General features: G+C 39.5%; 1 protein-coding gene across 1 annotated transcript in view; it reads left to right on the top strand.

Moving 5' to 3' along the window:
* The window catches only part of LOC108416460 (mucin-3A-like), a 122,753-nt gene extending 112,417 nt beyond the window's left edge, over positions 1 to 10,336 (top strand). The window contains exons 59-90 of the mRNA XM_037538675.1: positions 194 to 255; positions 361 to 461; positions 569 to 641; positions 737 to 891; positions 1,010 to 1,131; positions 1,557 to 1,618; positions 1,724 to 1,824; positions 1,936 to 2,008; positions 2,104 to 2,258; positions 2,377 to 2,498; positions 2,924 to 2,985; positions 3,091 to 3,191; positions 3,299 to 3,371; positions 3,467 to 3,621; positions 3,740 to 3,861; positions 4,287 to 4,348; positions 4,454 to 4,554; positions 4,662 to 4,734; positions 4,830 to 4,984; positions 5,103 to 5,224; positions 5,651 to 5,712; positions 5,818 to 5,918; positions 6,085 to 6,250; positions 6,480 to 6,658; positions 6,835 to 6,956; positions 7,112 to 7,173; positions 7,286 to 7,576; positions 7,818 to 7,996; positions 8,173 to 8,294; positions 8,450 to 8,511; positions 8,624 to 8,819; positions 10,010 to 10,336. Coding sequence (XP_037394572.1) covers positions 194 to 255; positions 361 to 461; positions 569 to 641; positions 737 to 891; positions 1,010 to 1,131; positions 1,557 to 1,618; positions 1,724 to 1,824; positions 1,936 to 2,008; positions 2,104 to 2,258; positions 2,377 to 2,498; positions 2,924 to 2,985; positions 3,091 to 3,191; positions 3,299 to 3,371; positions 3,467 to 3,621; positions 3,740 to 3,861; positions 4,287 to 4,348; positions 4,454 to 4,554; positions 4,662 to 4,734; positions 4,830 to 4,984; positions 5,103 to 5,224; positions 5,651 to 5,712; positions 5,818 to 5,918; positions 6,085 to 6,250; positions 6,480 to 6,658; positions 6,835 to 6,956; positions 7,112 to 7,173; positions 7,286 to 7,576; positions 7,818 to 7,996; positions 8,173 to 8,294; positions 8,450 to 8,511; positions 8,624 to 8,819; positions 10,010 to 10,105 — 3,690 coding nt within the window. The 3' untranslated portion in view covers positions 10,106 to 10,336. The remainder of the gene's footprint in view (positions 1 to 193; positions 256 to 360; positions 462 to 568; positions 642 to 736; positions 892 to 1,009; positions 1,132 to 1,556; positions 1,619 to 1,723; positions 1,825 to 1,935; positions 2,009 to 2,103; positions 2,259 to 2,376; positions 2,499 to 2,923; positions 2,986 to 3,090; positions 3,192 to 3,298; positions 3,372 to 3,466; positions 3,622 to 3,739; positions 3,862 to 4,286; positions 4,349 to 4,453; positions 4,555 to 4,661; positions 4,735 to 4,829; positions 4,985 to 5,102; positions 5,225 to 5,650; positions 5,713 to 5,817; positions 5,919 to 6,084; positions 6,251 to 6,479; positions 6,659 to 6,834; positions 6,957 to 7,111; positions 7,174 to 7,285; positions 7,577 to 7,817; positions 7,997 to 8,172; positions 8,295 to 8,449; positions 8,512 to 8,623; positions 8,820 to 10,009) is intronic.
* Positions 10,337 to 16,370: the final 6,034 nt, after the last annotated feature.

Raw genomic sequence — 16,370 nt, forward strand, 5'->3', positions numbered from 1 at the left:
GGTACATGTAATAAATCATGATCATTTTTAAATGGAACTTTTTCGCACTGCAATATTTTATATGTAAATTCATTTAAAAATTTATTTCAGATTTGGGCAACATTGATTAGACAGTCATCTGGTTAATTTAAATAACTTTTATCGGTCAATAAAATGCGTCATTGGGACTCAAACCCTCTGCTTCTGTCTCCAGCTAAACACACTGCTTAATGAACCTAGTGCAGAACTGTTTGAACCCCAGAGCTCTGACTTCAGGTTAGTTCACAACACAAATGTTTAATATTCTGAAATTTCTAACTTTCATGGTTATTGTGTAGTAAACAGTGTTAAACTTATGTTTCTTTCATTTTCCTGAAACAGAACATCAGCAAACCAGGTTGATGGTAACATGCAGTACAGCTTCCAAGATGGAGACGCCAAAACACCAATCAGCTTCCTGAATGAGCTGAAGACACAGACTGGTACGTTCAGTCACAGTACTGTGTATCATAGGTGGTCTATTCCTTTTAATTGTTAGTTTTATTCCATGTTAATGTAATGGTTCTTTAACCAATTATTGTTCTTGTAGCCTCACCTACAACAGTTTCTCCAATGACTACAAGCAATCTGCCTGCAACATCTGCAGCAACTCCTTCCAAAATGTATGTTAAATACATAACAGACATGTTTAAAGTACAATTAAAATTTCTTTAATAATCTTCATTCAACATTCAACAAAATGATTTTTCCCTTCCAGTCCTACTTCTGCAGTGGTCTACAGCAGGCTGGTGTTCAACTCCTCCTCTCCTGTCCCCAGTGAGAGTTTGGTCCTCAATGCTACCAACACTTTGCTCAAGTCTCGACGTGCAAACCTCAGTAATTCTACACAAGTGCTGAACGTCACCTATGAGAGTATGTTTTCCTCTCAGATTTCATTACACTGATGCAACTGTGTCCAACATTGTACCACCGTTCTAAAAACCCTTCTTTGATCCACCAAACTAAAACGAATCGTCAATATTTTCTACAGAAATTTCAGAAACGTCCTATGCCGTCATCTTCACAATCAGCGTCAGTAACATCAGCATGCCTGAGAGCCCTGTCCTCATGAACGGCACCTACACCCAACTGAAGAACTCTGTCAACATCGCTGTGAGTCTACATCATTATACACATTTTTCCAATGTTGGGCCTAAATCGCCTCAGAATGAGTCTGTAGATTATTTCTGATTGATCTTGTTCTTGCTTTGACATACTTTACTGATCCGTTGAAGACTTGTGGCTCAACTCGTCTATAAGCTATAGTGTTCATTTTAATATTAAAATTAGTTTCCTAAGGCGTATTACTGAGCAGTGTGGCATGCTCTGTGCATCACTCAATGACGGTACATGTAATAAATCATGATCATTTTTAAATAGAAATTTTTTGCACTGCAATATTTTATATGTAAATTCATTTAAAAATTTATTTCAGATTTGGGCAACATTGATTAGACAGTCATCTGGTTAATTTAAATAACTTTTATCGGTCAATAAAAGGCGTCATTGGGACTCAAACCCTCTGCTTCTGTCTCCAGCTAAACACACTGCTTAATGAACCTAGAGCAGAACTGTTTGAACCCCAGAGCTCTGACTTCAGGTTAGTTCACAACACAAATGTTTAATATTCTGAAATTTCTAACTTTCATGGTTATTGTGTAGTAAACAGTGTTAAACTTATGTTTCTTTCATTTTCCTGAAACAGAACGTCAGCAAACCAGGTTGATGGTAACATGCAGTACAGCTTCCAAGATGGAGACGCCAAAACACCAATCAGCTTCCTGAATGAGCTGAAGACACAGACTGGTACGTTCAGTCACAGTACTGTGTATCATAGGTGGTCTATTCCTTTTAATTGTTAGTTTTATTCCACGTTAATGTAATGGTTCTTTAACCAATTATTGTTCTTTCTTGTAGCCTCACCTACAACAGTTTCTCCAATGACTACAAGCAATCTGCCTGCAACATCTGCAGCAACTCCTTCCAAAATGTATGTTAAATACATAACAGACATGTTTAAAGTACAATTAAAATTTCTTTAATAATCTTCATTCAACATTCAACAAAATGATTTTTCCCTTCCAGTCCTACTTCTGCAGTGGTCTACAGCAGGCTGGTGTTCAACTCCTCCTCTCCTGTCCCCAGTGAGAGTTTGGTCCTCAATGCTACCAACACTTTGCTCAAGTCTCGACGTGCAAACCTCAGTAATTCTACACAAGTGCTGAACGTCACCTATGAGAGTATGTTTTCCTCTCAGATTTCATTACACTGATGCAACTGTGTCCAACATTGTACCACCGTTCTAAAAACCCTTCTTTGATCCACCAAACTAAAACGAATCGTCAATATTTTCTACAGAAATTTCAGAAACGTCCTATGCCGTCATCTTCACAATCAGCGTCAGTAACATCAGCATGCCTGAGAGCCCTGTCCTCATGAACGGCACCTACACCCAACTGAAGAACTCTGTCAACATCGCTGTGAGTCTACATCATTATACACATTTTTCCAATGTTGGCCCTAAATCGCCTCAGAATGAGTCTGTAGATTATTTCTGATTGATCTTGTTCTTGCTTTGACATACTTTACTGATCCGTTGAAGACTTGTGGCTCAACTCGTCTATAAGCTATAGTGTTCATTTTAATATTAAAATTAGTTTCCTAAGGCGTATTACTGAGCAGTGTGGCATGCTCTGTGCATCACTCAATGACGGTACATGTAATAAATCATGATCATTTTTAAATAGAAATTTTTTGCACTGCAATATTTTATATGTAAATTCATTTAAAAATTTATTTCAGATTTGGGCAACATTGATTAGACAGTCATCTGGTTAATTTAAATAACTTTTATCGGTCAATAAAAGGCGTCATTGGGACTCAAACCCTCTGCTTCTGTCTCCAGCTAAACACACTGCTTAATGAACCTAGAGCAGAACTGTTTGAACCCCAGAGCTCTGACTTCAGGTTAGTTCACAACACAAATGTTTAATATTCTGAAATTTCTAACTTTCATGGTTATTGTGTAGTAAACAGTGTTAAACTTATGTTTCTTTCATTTTCCTGAAACAGAACATCAGCAAACCAGGTTGATGGTAACATGCAGTACAGCTTCCAAGATGGAGACGCCAAAACACCAATCAGCTTCCTGAATGAGCTGAAGACACAGACTGGTACGTTCAGTCACAGTACTGTGTATCATAGGTGGTCTATTCCTTTTAATTGTTAGTTTTATTCCACGTTAATGTAATGGTTCTTTAACCAATTATTGTTCTTGTAGCCTCACCTACAACAGTTTCTCCAATGACTACAAGCAATCTGCCTGCAACATCTGCAGCAACTCCTTCCAAAATGTATGTTAAATACATAACAGACATGTTTAAAGTACAATTAAAATTTCTTTAATAATCTTCATTCAACATTCAACAAAATGATTTTTCCCTTCCAGTCCTACTTCTGCAGTGGTCTACAGCAGGCTGGTGTTCAACTCCTCCTCTCCTGTCCCCAGTGAGAGTTTGGTCCTCAATGCTACCAACACTTTGCTCAAGTCTCGACGTGCAAACCTCAGTAATTCTACACAAGTGCTGAACGTCACCTATGAGAGTATGTTTTCCTCTCAGATTTCATTACACTGATGCAACTGTGTCCAACATTGTACCACCGTTCTAAAAACCCTTCTTTGATCCACCAAACTAAAACGAATCGTCAATATTTTCTACAGAAATTTCAGAAACGTCCTATGCCGTCATCTTCACAATCAGGGTCAGTAACATCAGCACGCCTGAGAGCCCTGTCCTCATGAACGGCACCTACACCCAACTGAAGAACTCTGTCAACATCGCTGTGAGTCTACATCATTATACACATTTTTCCAATGTTGGGCCTAAATCGCCTCAGAATGAGTCTGTAGATTATTTCTGATTGATCTTGTTCTTGCTTTGACATACTTTACTGATCCGTTTAAGACTTGTGGCTCAACTCGTCTATAAGCTATAGTGTTCATTTTAATATTAAAAATTAGTTTCCTAAGGCGTATTACTGAGCAGTGTGGCATGCTCTGTGCATCACTCAATGACGGTACATGTAATAAATCATGATCATTTTTAAATGGAACTTTTTCGCACTGCAATATTTATATGTAAATTCATTTAAAAATTTATTTCAGATTTGGGCAACATTGATTAGACAGTCATCTGGTTAATTTAAATAACTTTTATCGGTCAATAAAAGGCGTCATTGGGACTCAAACCCTCTGCTTCTGTCTCCAGCTAAACACACTGCTTAATGAACCTAGTGCAGAACTGTTTGAACCCCAGAGCTCTGACTTCAGGTTAGTTCACAACACAAATGTTTAATATTCTGAAATTTCTAACTTTCATGGTTATTTTGTAGTAAACAGTGTTAAACTTATGTTTCTTTCATTTTCCTGAAACAGAACATCAGCAAACCAGGTTGATGGTAACATGCAGTACAGCTTCCAAGATGGAGACGCCAAAACACCAATCAGCTTCCTGAATGAGCTGAAGACACAGACTGGTACGTTCAGTCACAGTACTGTGTATCATAGGTGGTCTATTCCTTTTAATTGTTAGTTTTATTCCACGTTAATGTAATGGTTCTTTAACCAATTATTGTTCTTGTAGCTTCACCTACAACAGTTTCTCCAATGACTACAAGCAATCTGCCTGCAACATCTGCAGCAACTCCTTCCAAAATGTATGTTAAATACATAACAGACATGTTTAAAGTACAATTAAATTTTCTTTAATAATCTTCATTCAACATTCAACAAAATGATTTTTCCCTTCCAGTCCTACTTCTGCAGTGGTCTACAGCAGGCTGGTGTTCAACTCCTCCTCTCCTGTCCCCAGTGACAGTTTGGTCCTCAATGCTACCAACACTTTGCTCAAGTCTCGACGTGCAAACCTCAGTAATTCTACACAAGTGCTGAACGTCACCTATGAGAGTATGTTTTCCTCTCAGATTTCATTACACTGATGCAACTGTGTCCAACATTGTACCACCGTTCTAAAAACCCTTGTTTGATCCACCAAACTAAAACGAATCGTCAAAATTTTCTACAGAAATTTCAGAAACGTCCTATGCCGTCATCTTCACAATCAGCGTCAGTAACATCAGCACGCCTGAGAGCCCTGTCCTCATGAACGGCACCTACACCCAACTGAAGAACTCTGTCAACATCGCTGTGAGTCTACATCATTATACACATTTTTCCAATGTTGGGCCTAAATCGCCTCAGAATGAGTCTGTAGATTATTTCTGATTGATCTTGTTCTTGCTTTGACATACTTTACTGATCCGTTTAAGACTTGTGGCTCAACTCGTCTATAAGCTATAGTGTTCATTTTAATATTAAAAATTAGTTTCCTAAGGCGTATTACTGAGCAGTGTGGCATGCTCTGTGCATCACTCAATGACGGTACATGTAATAAATCATGATCATTTTTAAATGGAACTTTTTCGCACTGCAATATTTTAGATGTAAATTAATTGAAAATTTTATTTCAGTTTTGGGCAACATTGATTAGACAGTCATCTGGTTAATTTAAATAACTTTTATCGGTCAATAAAATGCGTCATTGGGACTCAAACCCTCTGCTTCTGTCTCCAGCTAAACACACTGCTTAATGAACCTAGTGCAGAACTGTTTGAACCCCAGAGCTCTGACTTCAGGTTAGTTCACAACACAAATGTTTAATATTCTGAAATTTCTAACTTTCATGGTTATTGTGTAGTAAACAGTGTTAAACTTATGTTTCTTTCATTTTCCTGAAACAGAACGTCAGCAAACCAGGTTGATGGTAACATGCAGTACAGCTTCCAAGAGGGAGACGCTAAAACACCAATCAGCTTCCTGAATGAGCTGAAGACACATAGTGGTGAGTTAAAATACAATATCGTTATCTCAATAGGTCTCGTATATTTAGTTATTATTTAAAATTTTATAGAATTCCCCTATTACTCATTTTTAATGTGTTTCTGCCTTATTCACAGATATTTTTACTCATGGCTTGTTTCATATTAACATATTTGAAATGTTCATAGGCAACACACCCACCATGCCCCCAATAGCAATCACAGCTTTGCAGAGCACAGCAGTTCCAACTCCAGAGATTTCAACAACTTCAGTTCTGGATAGAACTACATCTACATCTCCCACTCCAGAGATCACGGCAGCTCCACCTCAGCAGATCTCAGCAGCTCCAACTTTGTAAGTGCAATGCTACAATAGTTAAGTTAAATAAAAACTTCACTATGTGTTGTAAAAGTAAGTTTGCTCACATGTCGCTCTGTTTTCTTCATTCCATTACAATAATGATATAAAATATCATACGTCTAATAGAATTATGAAATCATTCAGTGTTTTTTCAAGTTCTCTTCATCGCTCATTCTCCACTTCTCTATGTAATTTAGAAATCTTACTTTCGGTTCTTTTTCAGAGTGGGGACTGTGCTGATTTATATCCGCTTGGTGTTTAAGAACCTGACCACTCTACCCAGTGAGGCAGAGGTTCTTAATGCTGCTAGTGCCCTGCTGGACTCAAGTGTCAGAATGAAGCGAGATGTCAGCACACAGAAACTGAATAACCCAGTGAGCATCCAGAACGTCACCTATCAGAGTGAGTTTCCTTTCTGGACTGGAGTGTCAACTTTGTAATAACTTTAAAATGTTGTTTTTCTGCTGAGAGCCCACATGTTTAGCTAAGAACTGGTCTAACAGCTAATTTAATATGAGAAGTAGTGACTTTTTATGAAATGTTATAATCTGCTAAATAACTCCATCATTTCTTTTTAGAAACGGGCATCAACTCATACACTATCAGCTTCGCATTCAAAATCAGCAATGTGAACATTTCTAAAAACATTGAACTGAGGAATGAAACATATGATGCAATCCAAAACACCATCAATGGCCTAGTGAGTGTCAGACGATCTTATAAACTCTTCCACTAGAATAAATTTGTGAGCTAAACTAAAAATGTTCCTATTCTGAATTTCTTGCTGGTTTGAAATCTACACAAAAGATACTTCTGCCGTTATAGCTCATAACTGATTTTTATTCTCATCTTCAGCTGAACAAAATCCTAAATAACCCAAATGCTCCACCATTCGTCTTCCAACGAGCAAACTACACGTAAGCAATGATTCAGCATTTACTGATTTGAATCTGCCAGCAATCATGAACTGAGGAAGTTCACAGACAATAAAAAATGACTAATTTCACTTGGTTTCTTTGTTCTTTCTAGGGGTAACGACACTGTGATTCAGGCTAATGCAGAATACGTCTTTGTGGAAGGAGATATCAAGACACCAAGTGGATTTCTGAATGAAATACTCAACATTCCAGAGAGAACTACATCAACAATTATGGAGATCACAACATCTTCCACTCTGGACATTACAACAGTTCCACATCAGCAGAACACGATAGCTCCAACTCTGGAGATCACGGCAGTTCCACCTCAGGAGATCACAGCAGCCCCACCTCAGCAAATCACAGCAGCTCCACCTCAGCAGATCACAGCAGCTCCAACTTTGTAAGTGCAATGCTACAATAGTTAAGTTAAATAAAAAACTTCACTATGTGTTGTAAAAGTAAGTTTTCTCACATGTCCTGCTGTTTTCTTCATCCCATTACAATAATGATATAATGTACTGTAAGTCTATATAATATATAATATAATTATGAAATCATTCAGTGTTTTTTCAAGTCCTCTTCATCGCTCATTCTCCACTTCTCTATGTAATTTAGAAATCTTACTTTCGGTTCTTTTTCAGAGTGGGGACTGTGCTGATTTATATCCGCTTGGTGTTTAAGAACCTGACCACTCTACCCAGTGAGGCAGAGGTTCTTAATGCTGCTAGTGCCCTGCTGGACTCAAGTGTCAGAATGAAGCGAGATGTCAGCACACAGAAACTGAATAACCCAGTGAGCATCCAGAACGTCACCTATCAGAGTGAGTTTCCTTTCTGGACTGGAGTGTCAACTTTGTAATAACTTTAAAATGTTGTTTTTCTGCTGAGAGCCCACATGTTTAGCTAAGAACTGGTCTAACAGCTAATTTAATATGAGAAGTAGTGACTTTTTATGAAATGTTATAATCTGTTAATTAACTCCATCATTTCTTTTTAGAAACGAGCAGCAACTCATACACTATCAGCTTCGCATTCAAAATCAGCAATGTGAACATGTCTAAAAACATTGAACTGAGGAATGAAACATATGATGCAATCCAAAACACCATCAATGGCCTAGTGAGTGTCAGACGATCTTATAAACTCTTCCACTAGAATAAATTTGTGAGCTTAACTAAAAATGTTCCTATTCTGAATTTCTTGCTGGTTTGAAATCTACACAAAAGATACTTCTGCCGTTATAGCTCATAACTGATTTTTATTCTCATCTTCAGCTGAACAAAATCCTAAATGACCCAAATGCTCCACCATTCGTCTTCCAACGAGCAAACTACACGTAAGCAATGATTCAGCATTTACTGATTTGAATCTGCCAGCAATCATGAACTAAGAAAGTTCACAGACAATAAAAAATGACTAATTTCACTTGGTTTCTTTGTTCTTTCTAGGGGTAACGACACTGTGATTCAGGCTAATGCAGAATACGTCTTTGTGGAAGGAGATATCAAGACACCAAGTGGATTTCTGAAGGAAATACTCAAAATTAGTGGATTAGCTGGAGGAGGGTTTCCAGGATGGGCCCTAGCCATCATTATCCCATGCGGTATTGCCATCATTCTCGTACCCTGCTGGATTATACTCTGCGTAAGTTCTTCCAGAGTGCCTGCATTTTAAATGAAAGCAGTTATTAACTGAAAGTTACATTAAATTCAAAGGAACCAGTACTTTTAATATAAAGAAACTGCTGAAAAATAAATAACATGTAGATGTTTTAGTTGAATATATCATAAATTCATACCAGACATTCACATCATCTTTCCTCTGAGGGAATCAATCTACATTTTCCAGAGATTAAAAATCATGTGTGGGAGCAGTTTAAATGATTGGACTTTCTTTTCTAAATAAAAGCAGGTTTGAAACTTGACAGCACAAACAACAGATCTGTTTGTTTCTCCAAAATTACAATCACAATTTTGAGAGAAGAGTCTCCTCCACACAGTTAGCGTGGCACAGAAGCAGCTCTGCAACTAGCACACCAAAAAGATCATAGAACACTGAAAGTGACATGACGTTCACACTTCATTAATGCACAAGTGGAAATAAATAGACTCGACGCTGGGGTAGGCAACACAGCAAAAATAGAATATCATCAAACCTATATATATTACCTATATAAACCTATATATATATATATATTTCATGAGACATATCACAATATTTAATTTTTCTGAGGTTCAATAAGCTAGAACTGACAAGAAGCCCCAGTATTTTACTTTAAATATAATACTTAGATATACTTATAATAATACTTATAATACTTAAATATAAAACTATGACAAAAAATACTATAAAAAAAATGTCATGTCGCGCTGCACTAAATCTATTTACACTTGATTATTCATGCTCTCTATGTAATGACAGATGCAGACGGAATTGATGATGATAATGATACAATATCAATATATAGTCCAGGTCTAACTAAAAAACACATAAGGATGAAAAGGCTCATATTTTGTTGGACATAAAAACGTATCTAGCACAGTCAGTGAGGATGAAATCTCAGATACATTAATTAAAATGGAAGTGCATCTTTTCTTCTGACAACTAAAACTGCTTAAAATATTATTGATTTTTTGGGTGATTCTGAGAATGAGTATTTGGATACTTGTTCAACAATATCGGTGAGTGTTCAGTAAGCCTGAGTGAGAGTAAAATGCTGTTAGGGCCAGTTAGTGATACTATGTATTAAGTAACACTTTAATTATAGATGGTAAACATAATATATAAATTGGCCGTAGTATTCTTAATATTTTTTATGGTTTCTTTTCCTGCAGATAATGCTTTCTGGTTGCTGTGGAGCCGTTCGTAGACGCTGGCATAGACGACGGTCATACAATGTGGAGTATCCAATACACAACAGCCTCTTCTAAAGAACAAGTTCTTCATGTGACAACACCTTACATTGATTTAAAACCTGTTATGGTGAATAAATGCCAGTTCTTTGAAAATATCAATATGTTTACTTCTATACTATCTGGAGTAAAAGGGTGAATGTTAAAAATGTAGGTCTGTCCCTCTGTAGTGTCTCTCTTTAGTTGCTTGTGTTTTAGTCTATGTTATATTTTGTGCCTGTATTGCTGGATTTATACAGGATGTTACATTTTCAGAGGAATATAATTTATTGAATATATAAAATCATGAACATTTTTAATTTATTTAATTAATTTATTTTCCAGTATCAGTATTTCATGTTAATTTATTAATTAAATAAAAATTTGTACTGTTGTATTTAAGGGAAATGTCTGAAGTACTGTTATTTATATTGCACTTTATCTACATGGCGACAACAAATGAATTTGATTATTTTTATGTATTGTGAAATGAGTGAGAAATTTTTGAGAACATTCTTCTCTTTATATCATTAAAGTGAGTATTTATCACCATTTCTGCATCATTTTTTTAACTGTAAATTTAAAAGCATTGCAAAAAATAATCATATTTCAGTTTTGATGATTTTTCAAGATTAGCAACTAAGAATTGCCACAATGAGCAACAATTAGTTATTTCACGATCATAGGGGGCATTGGGGCAGGATGCCAAAAACACAGTAGCAGAGGTGAGTGGAGCATAAATCCATAACAAGACAAAGAGCAACAGAGTATATAGACACAATGCAGGACAAAGGGACCGAGCAAACCGAGGGGTATAAAACTAACAGAAAACAAGAAACACCTGAGATCAATGAGAGGGCATGGCTAAGAGACAAAGAACAGGTGAGGACAGGGCAGGACTGGGGAGGAGCCAACATGCCAACAAAAGCACATGTCAGAAGAAAATAAGGCACATGGCAGATAAACAAAAACACACAACACTAGGAAATGAAGAAAAAGGCAAAAACAGAAAGACCAGGTCAAAGAGTGAACGGATATTACATCATGCCTAACGTATATTTTTTTATTTTAATTAATTTTTAAAAAATATTAATTACTCTAAAAGCATCAAAACATTTCAGAAATATCTTTAAATTATTCCTACAAAAGACTAGACATCTTGGAAAAAAGATCCATTTTCAATCACAGACCTAATAAGCCGAACAACAAAGTGAAGGTGGATGCATAGTTTTTGTAAATCTATTAAGTAGTAAAGACTTACACTACATTTTGTTTCATGTTATTATTATTATTATAATCTTTCTGTCTCTCTCATTCTCTTTCTCTATCTTTGCTTGTTTATTAGCATCTCATAACATAAACATACATTAAAAACAGCTGTTTCTACCAAACCTCAGCTAACAAGAAAGGCAGCAGATCATAAAGTTACTGAGACACAATACAGCCTAACATTAACGTACCTGCTGATTTCTTCATAATATTAACTACATGATACTATACCACAAATACGCTATTTAACAGTGAACTTTCTCATACTGGCTGTAGTTTGTGTAGGTAACACAGTAACGTCACAACTTTAATTCCTCATCTAATTGCTACCGACTAAGGAGCCTGTAGCCTAAACTCAGCAGCTACTGGAGCTAGAATAAACATGCTAATTTAGCCAACAACATTATGATCGGTCCAAACAAAAAATTTATATATGGGTTTATTTTACAATATTAACGTGTTAATTGCGCTAATAAACTCTACATTTTTACCACAGCCATGTTATATGTTAGCCTATAGCATGTGTGCTGCTATAGGAAGTCAAAGTCACTCTTGTTCTCAGGGCAGTGTAGAGATAAACTGATCTGCGATCAGATGAGAACCGTTGACTGCTCACTGGGCAGTTCTGGGCTAGTTACTAACCTAATGCTGATCTTGTACTGAAGCAATTGGCAACTATTGCCAAGCAGTGATTGGAGGATTGAAAAAAATAAAGAAGAGCTTTTCAGATTCTGATTGGCCATAATACAGCGACAGCGCTCATGGAAAACAAATCAAATTTTATATAATAAAAAAATGACACATAATAAATATTTTTCGAATTTAAGTCTGTGGGAATGTGGCTGACTACTTGAGTAGACTACAAGGGTGCTGTTTCAGACTTCGGTGTCCTCATAGTTGCAGCATTTGGCTACACATTCTCATCCACATCACATATAATTTGCTCTTTTGCTCATATACAGTGGGTTGCAAAAGTATTCATACCCCTTGAACTTTTCCATATTTTGTCACATTACAACCACAAACATAAATATATTTCACTGGAATTTAATGTGAAAGACCAACACAAAGTGGTATACAATTGTGAAGTGGAAAGAAAATTATACATGAATCAAAACATTTTTTACAAATAAAAAACTAATAAGTGCGACGTGCAAAAGTATTCAGCCCCCCTGAGTCAATACTTTGTGGAGCCACCTTTTGCTGCAATTACAGCTGCAAGTCTTTTAGGGTATGTCTCCACCAGCTTTGCACATCTAGTGACTGAAATTCTTGCCCATTCCTCCTTGCAAAACAGCTCAAGCTCAGTCAGATTGGATGGAGAGCGTTTGTGAACAGCAGTTTTGAGATCTTGCCACAAATTCTCAATTGGGTTTAGGTCTGGACTCTGACTGGGCCATTCTAACACATGAATATTCTTTTTTTTAAACCACTCCATTGTAGCTCTGGCTTTATGTTTAGGGTCGTTGTCCTGCTGGAAGGTGAACCTCCGCCCCAGTCTCAAATCTTTTGCTGACTCCAACAGGTTTTCTTCCAAGATTGCCCTGTATTTGGCTCCATCCATCTTCCCATCAACTTTGACCAACTTCCCGGTCCCTGCTGAAGAGAAGCACCCCCAGAGCATGATGCTGCCACCACCATATTTGACAGTGGGGATGGTGTTTTCAGAGTGATGTGCAGTGTTATTTCTCCGCCACGCATAGCGTTTTGCATTGTGGCCAAAAAGTTCTATTTTGGTCTCGTCTGACCAAAGCACCTTCTTCCACATGTTTGCTGTGTCCTCAACATGGCTTCTGGCAAACTGCAAACGGGACTTCTTATGGTTTTCTTTTAACAATGGCTTTCTCCTTGCCACTCTTCCATAAAGACCACATTTGTGTAGTGCACGACTAATTGTTGTCCTGTGGACAGTTTCCCCCACCTGAGCTGTGGCTCTCTGCATTTCATCCAGAGTCACCATGGGCCTCTTGGCTGCCTCTCTGATCAGTGATCTCCTTGTTCGGCCTGTAAGTTTAGGTGGACGGCCTTGTCTTGGCAGGTTTACTGTGGTGCCATACTCTTTCCATTTCCGGATGATGGATTGAACAGTGCTCCGTGAGATGTTCAAAGCTTGGGAAATCTTTTTATAACCTAAGCCTGCTTTAAACTTCTCCAAAACCATATTCCTAACCTGTCTTGTGTGTTCTTTGGACTTCATGATGCTGTTTGCTCCCCAATATTCTCTTAACCAACATCTGAGGCCGTCACGGAGCAGCTGTATTTGTACTGAGATTAGATTACACACAGGTGGACCCTTTTGAGTCATTAGCAGTCATCAGGCAACTTCTGAATGCAATTGGTTGCACTCAGGGAAAAGGGGGCTGAATACTTTTGCACGTCGCACTTATTAGTTTTTTATTTGTAAAAAATGTTTTGATTCATGTATAATTTTCTTTCCACTTCACAATTGTATACCACTTTGTGTTGGTCTTTCACATTAAATTCCAGTGAAATATATTTATGTTTGTGGTTGTAATGTGACAAAATATGGAAAAGTTCAAGGGGTATGAATACTTTTGCAACCCACTGTACAATGCTAGACCCACAATGGACTGACTTCAAAGTAATGGATGTGTGCCTGGAGTCTAAGCCACTTATGACTGTGTTACAGTCAATCACAATCCTGACGCTCTCCTTTTCTGAAAGATTGTTTTATTTATTTTCCAATGACTGGTTTATCAACCATTCTTATGTCCTCCAATACCTTACTTCAAGCAGTCCATCCATCCATCCATCCATCCATCCATCCATTATCTTCCGCTTCTCCGGGGTTCGGGTCACGGGGGCAGCATCATAAGCAATGAGGCCCAGACCTCCCTTCCCAGCCACTTCCACTAGCTCCCTGGGGGGGATTCTGAGGCGCTCCCAGGCCAGCTGGGCAATATAGTCACGCCAGTGTGTCCTGGGTCTTCCCTGGGGTCTCCTCCCAGGTGGACTTGCCTGTGACACCTCCCAAGGGAGGCGTCCAGGAGGCATCCTAACCAGATGCCCGAACCACCTCAGCTGGCTCCTCTCGATGTGGAGAATCTATTCTCGATCTACTCCGAGTCCCTCCCGGATGACCGAACTTATCACCCTATCGCTAAGGGAGAGTTCAGACACTCTGCAGAGGAAACTCATTTCAGCCGCTTGTATTCGCGACCTCGTTCTTTCGGTCATTACCCAAAGCTCATGACCATAGGTGAGGGTGGGAACGTAGATCGACGGATAAATCGAGAGCCTTGCCTTATGGCTCAGCTCTTTCTTTACCACAACAGACCGGTAAAGAGCCCGCATCACTGCTAACCCAGCACCAATCCGCCTGTCAATCTCCCGCTCCCTTTTACCATCACTCGTGAACAAGACCCCGAGATACTTAAACTCCTCCACTTGAGGCAAGAGCTCATCCCCGACCCAGAGAGTTCTCTCCATCCTATCCCGCCTGAGAACCATGGCCTTGGATTTGGAGGTACTGATCCTCATCCCGGCCGCTTCACACTGGGCTGCAAACAGATGCAGCAAAAGCTGAAGTTCATGGCCTGATGTCCCCAATAGGACCACATCATCTGCAAACAGCAGCGATGTGACCTTGAGGTCACCAAACCGGACACCTTCTCAATCCCCTGACTGCACCTAGAAATTCTATCCATAAAAATTATGAATAGAATCGGTGACAAAGGGCAGCCCTGATGGAGTCCAACTCTCACTGGGAACAAGTCTGACTTACTGCCGGCCATGCGAACCAAACTCCTGCTTTGTTTGTACAGGGCCTGAATGGCTCGTAGCAAAGAGCCATGTACCCCAGACTCCCGAAGCACCTCCCACAGAATACCCCGGGGAACACAGTCGAATGCCTTCTCCAGATCCACAAAGCACATGTGGACTGGTTGGGCAAACTCCCATGAACCCTCCAGAATCCTGGAGAGGGTAAAGAGTTGGTCCAGTGTTCCACGACCAGGGCGGAACCCGCACTGCTCCTCCTGAATCCGAGGTTCAACTATGAGCCGGACTCTCTTCTCCAGTACCCCTTTTTAAAAAGAGGCACCACCACCCCAGTCTGCCAATCCAGTGGCACCACGCCCGATGTCCACGCAATGTTGAAAAGGCGTGTCAGCCAAGACAGCCCCACAACATCCAGAACCTTGAGGAACTCGGGACGGATCTCATCCACCCCTGGAGCCCTGCCGCCAAGGAGCTTTATAACTACCTTAGCGACTTCAGCCTCAGTAATGGACAAATCTATTCCCGTGTCCCCAGACTCTGCCTCCTCACTGGAGAACGTGTTGGTGGGATTGAGAAGGTCCTCAAAGTATTCCTTCCACCGCCCAATGACATCTTCTGTCGAAGTCAGCAGCACACCATCTCCACTATATACAGTGCTAGTGGCACACTGCTTTCCCCTTCTGAGTCGCCTGACGGTTTGCCAGATTCTTTTCGGAGCCGACTTAAAGTCACTTTCCAAGGCCTCACCGAACTCTTCCCACACCCGGGTTTTTGCCTTGGCAACAACTAAAGCCGCAGATCACTTGGCCTTTCGATACCTGCCAGCTGCCTCTGGTGTCCTATAGGCCATCCATGCTCAGTAGGACTCCTTGTTCAGCTTGACGACATCTCTCACCTGGGATGTCCACCACCGGGTTCAAGGATTACCGCCCCGACAGGCACCAACTACCTTGCGACCACAGCTACAGTCAGCCGCTTCAACAATAGAGGAGCGGAACATGGCCCATTCTGAGTCAATGTCCCTCGCCTCCCCCAATATCTGGTCAAAGTTCTGATGGAGGTGTGCGTTAAAGATCAATCTGACAGGTTCTTCTGCCAGACGTTCCCAGCAAACCCTCACTATACGTTTGGGTTTGCCTGGTCTGACCGGCATCTTCCCCCACCACCTGATCCAACTCACCACCAAGTGGTGATCAGTTGACAGCTCAGCTCCTCTCTTTACCCGAGTGTCCAGTACACATGGCCGCAAGTCTGATGACACGACTACAAAGTCAATCATTGAACTGCGGCCTAG

This window comes from Pygocentrus nattereri, chromosome 5, assembly GCF_015220715.1.
Source record: "Pygocentrus nattereri isolate fPygNat1 chromosome 5, fPygNat1.pri, whole genome shotgun sequence".
Classification (NCBI taxonomy): Eukaryota; Metazoa; Chordata; class Actinopteri; order Characiformes; family Serrasalmidae; genus Pygocentrus; species Pygocentrus nattereri.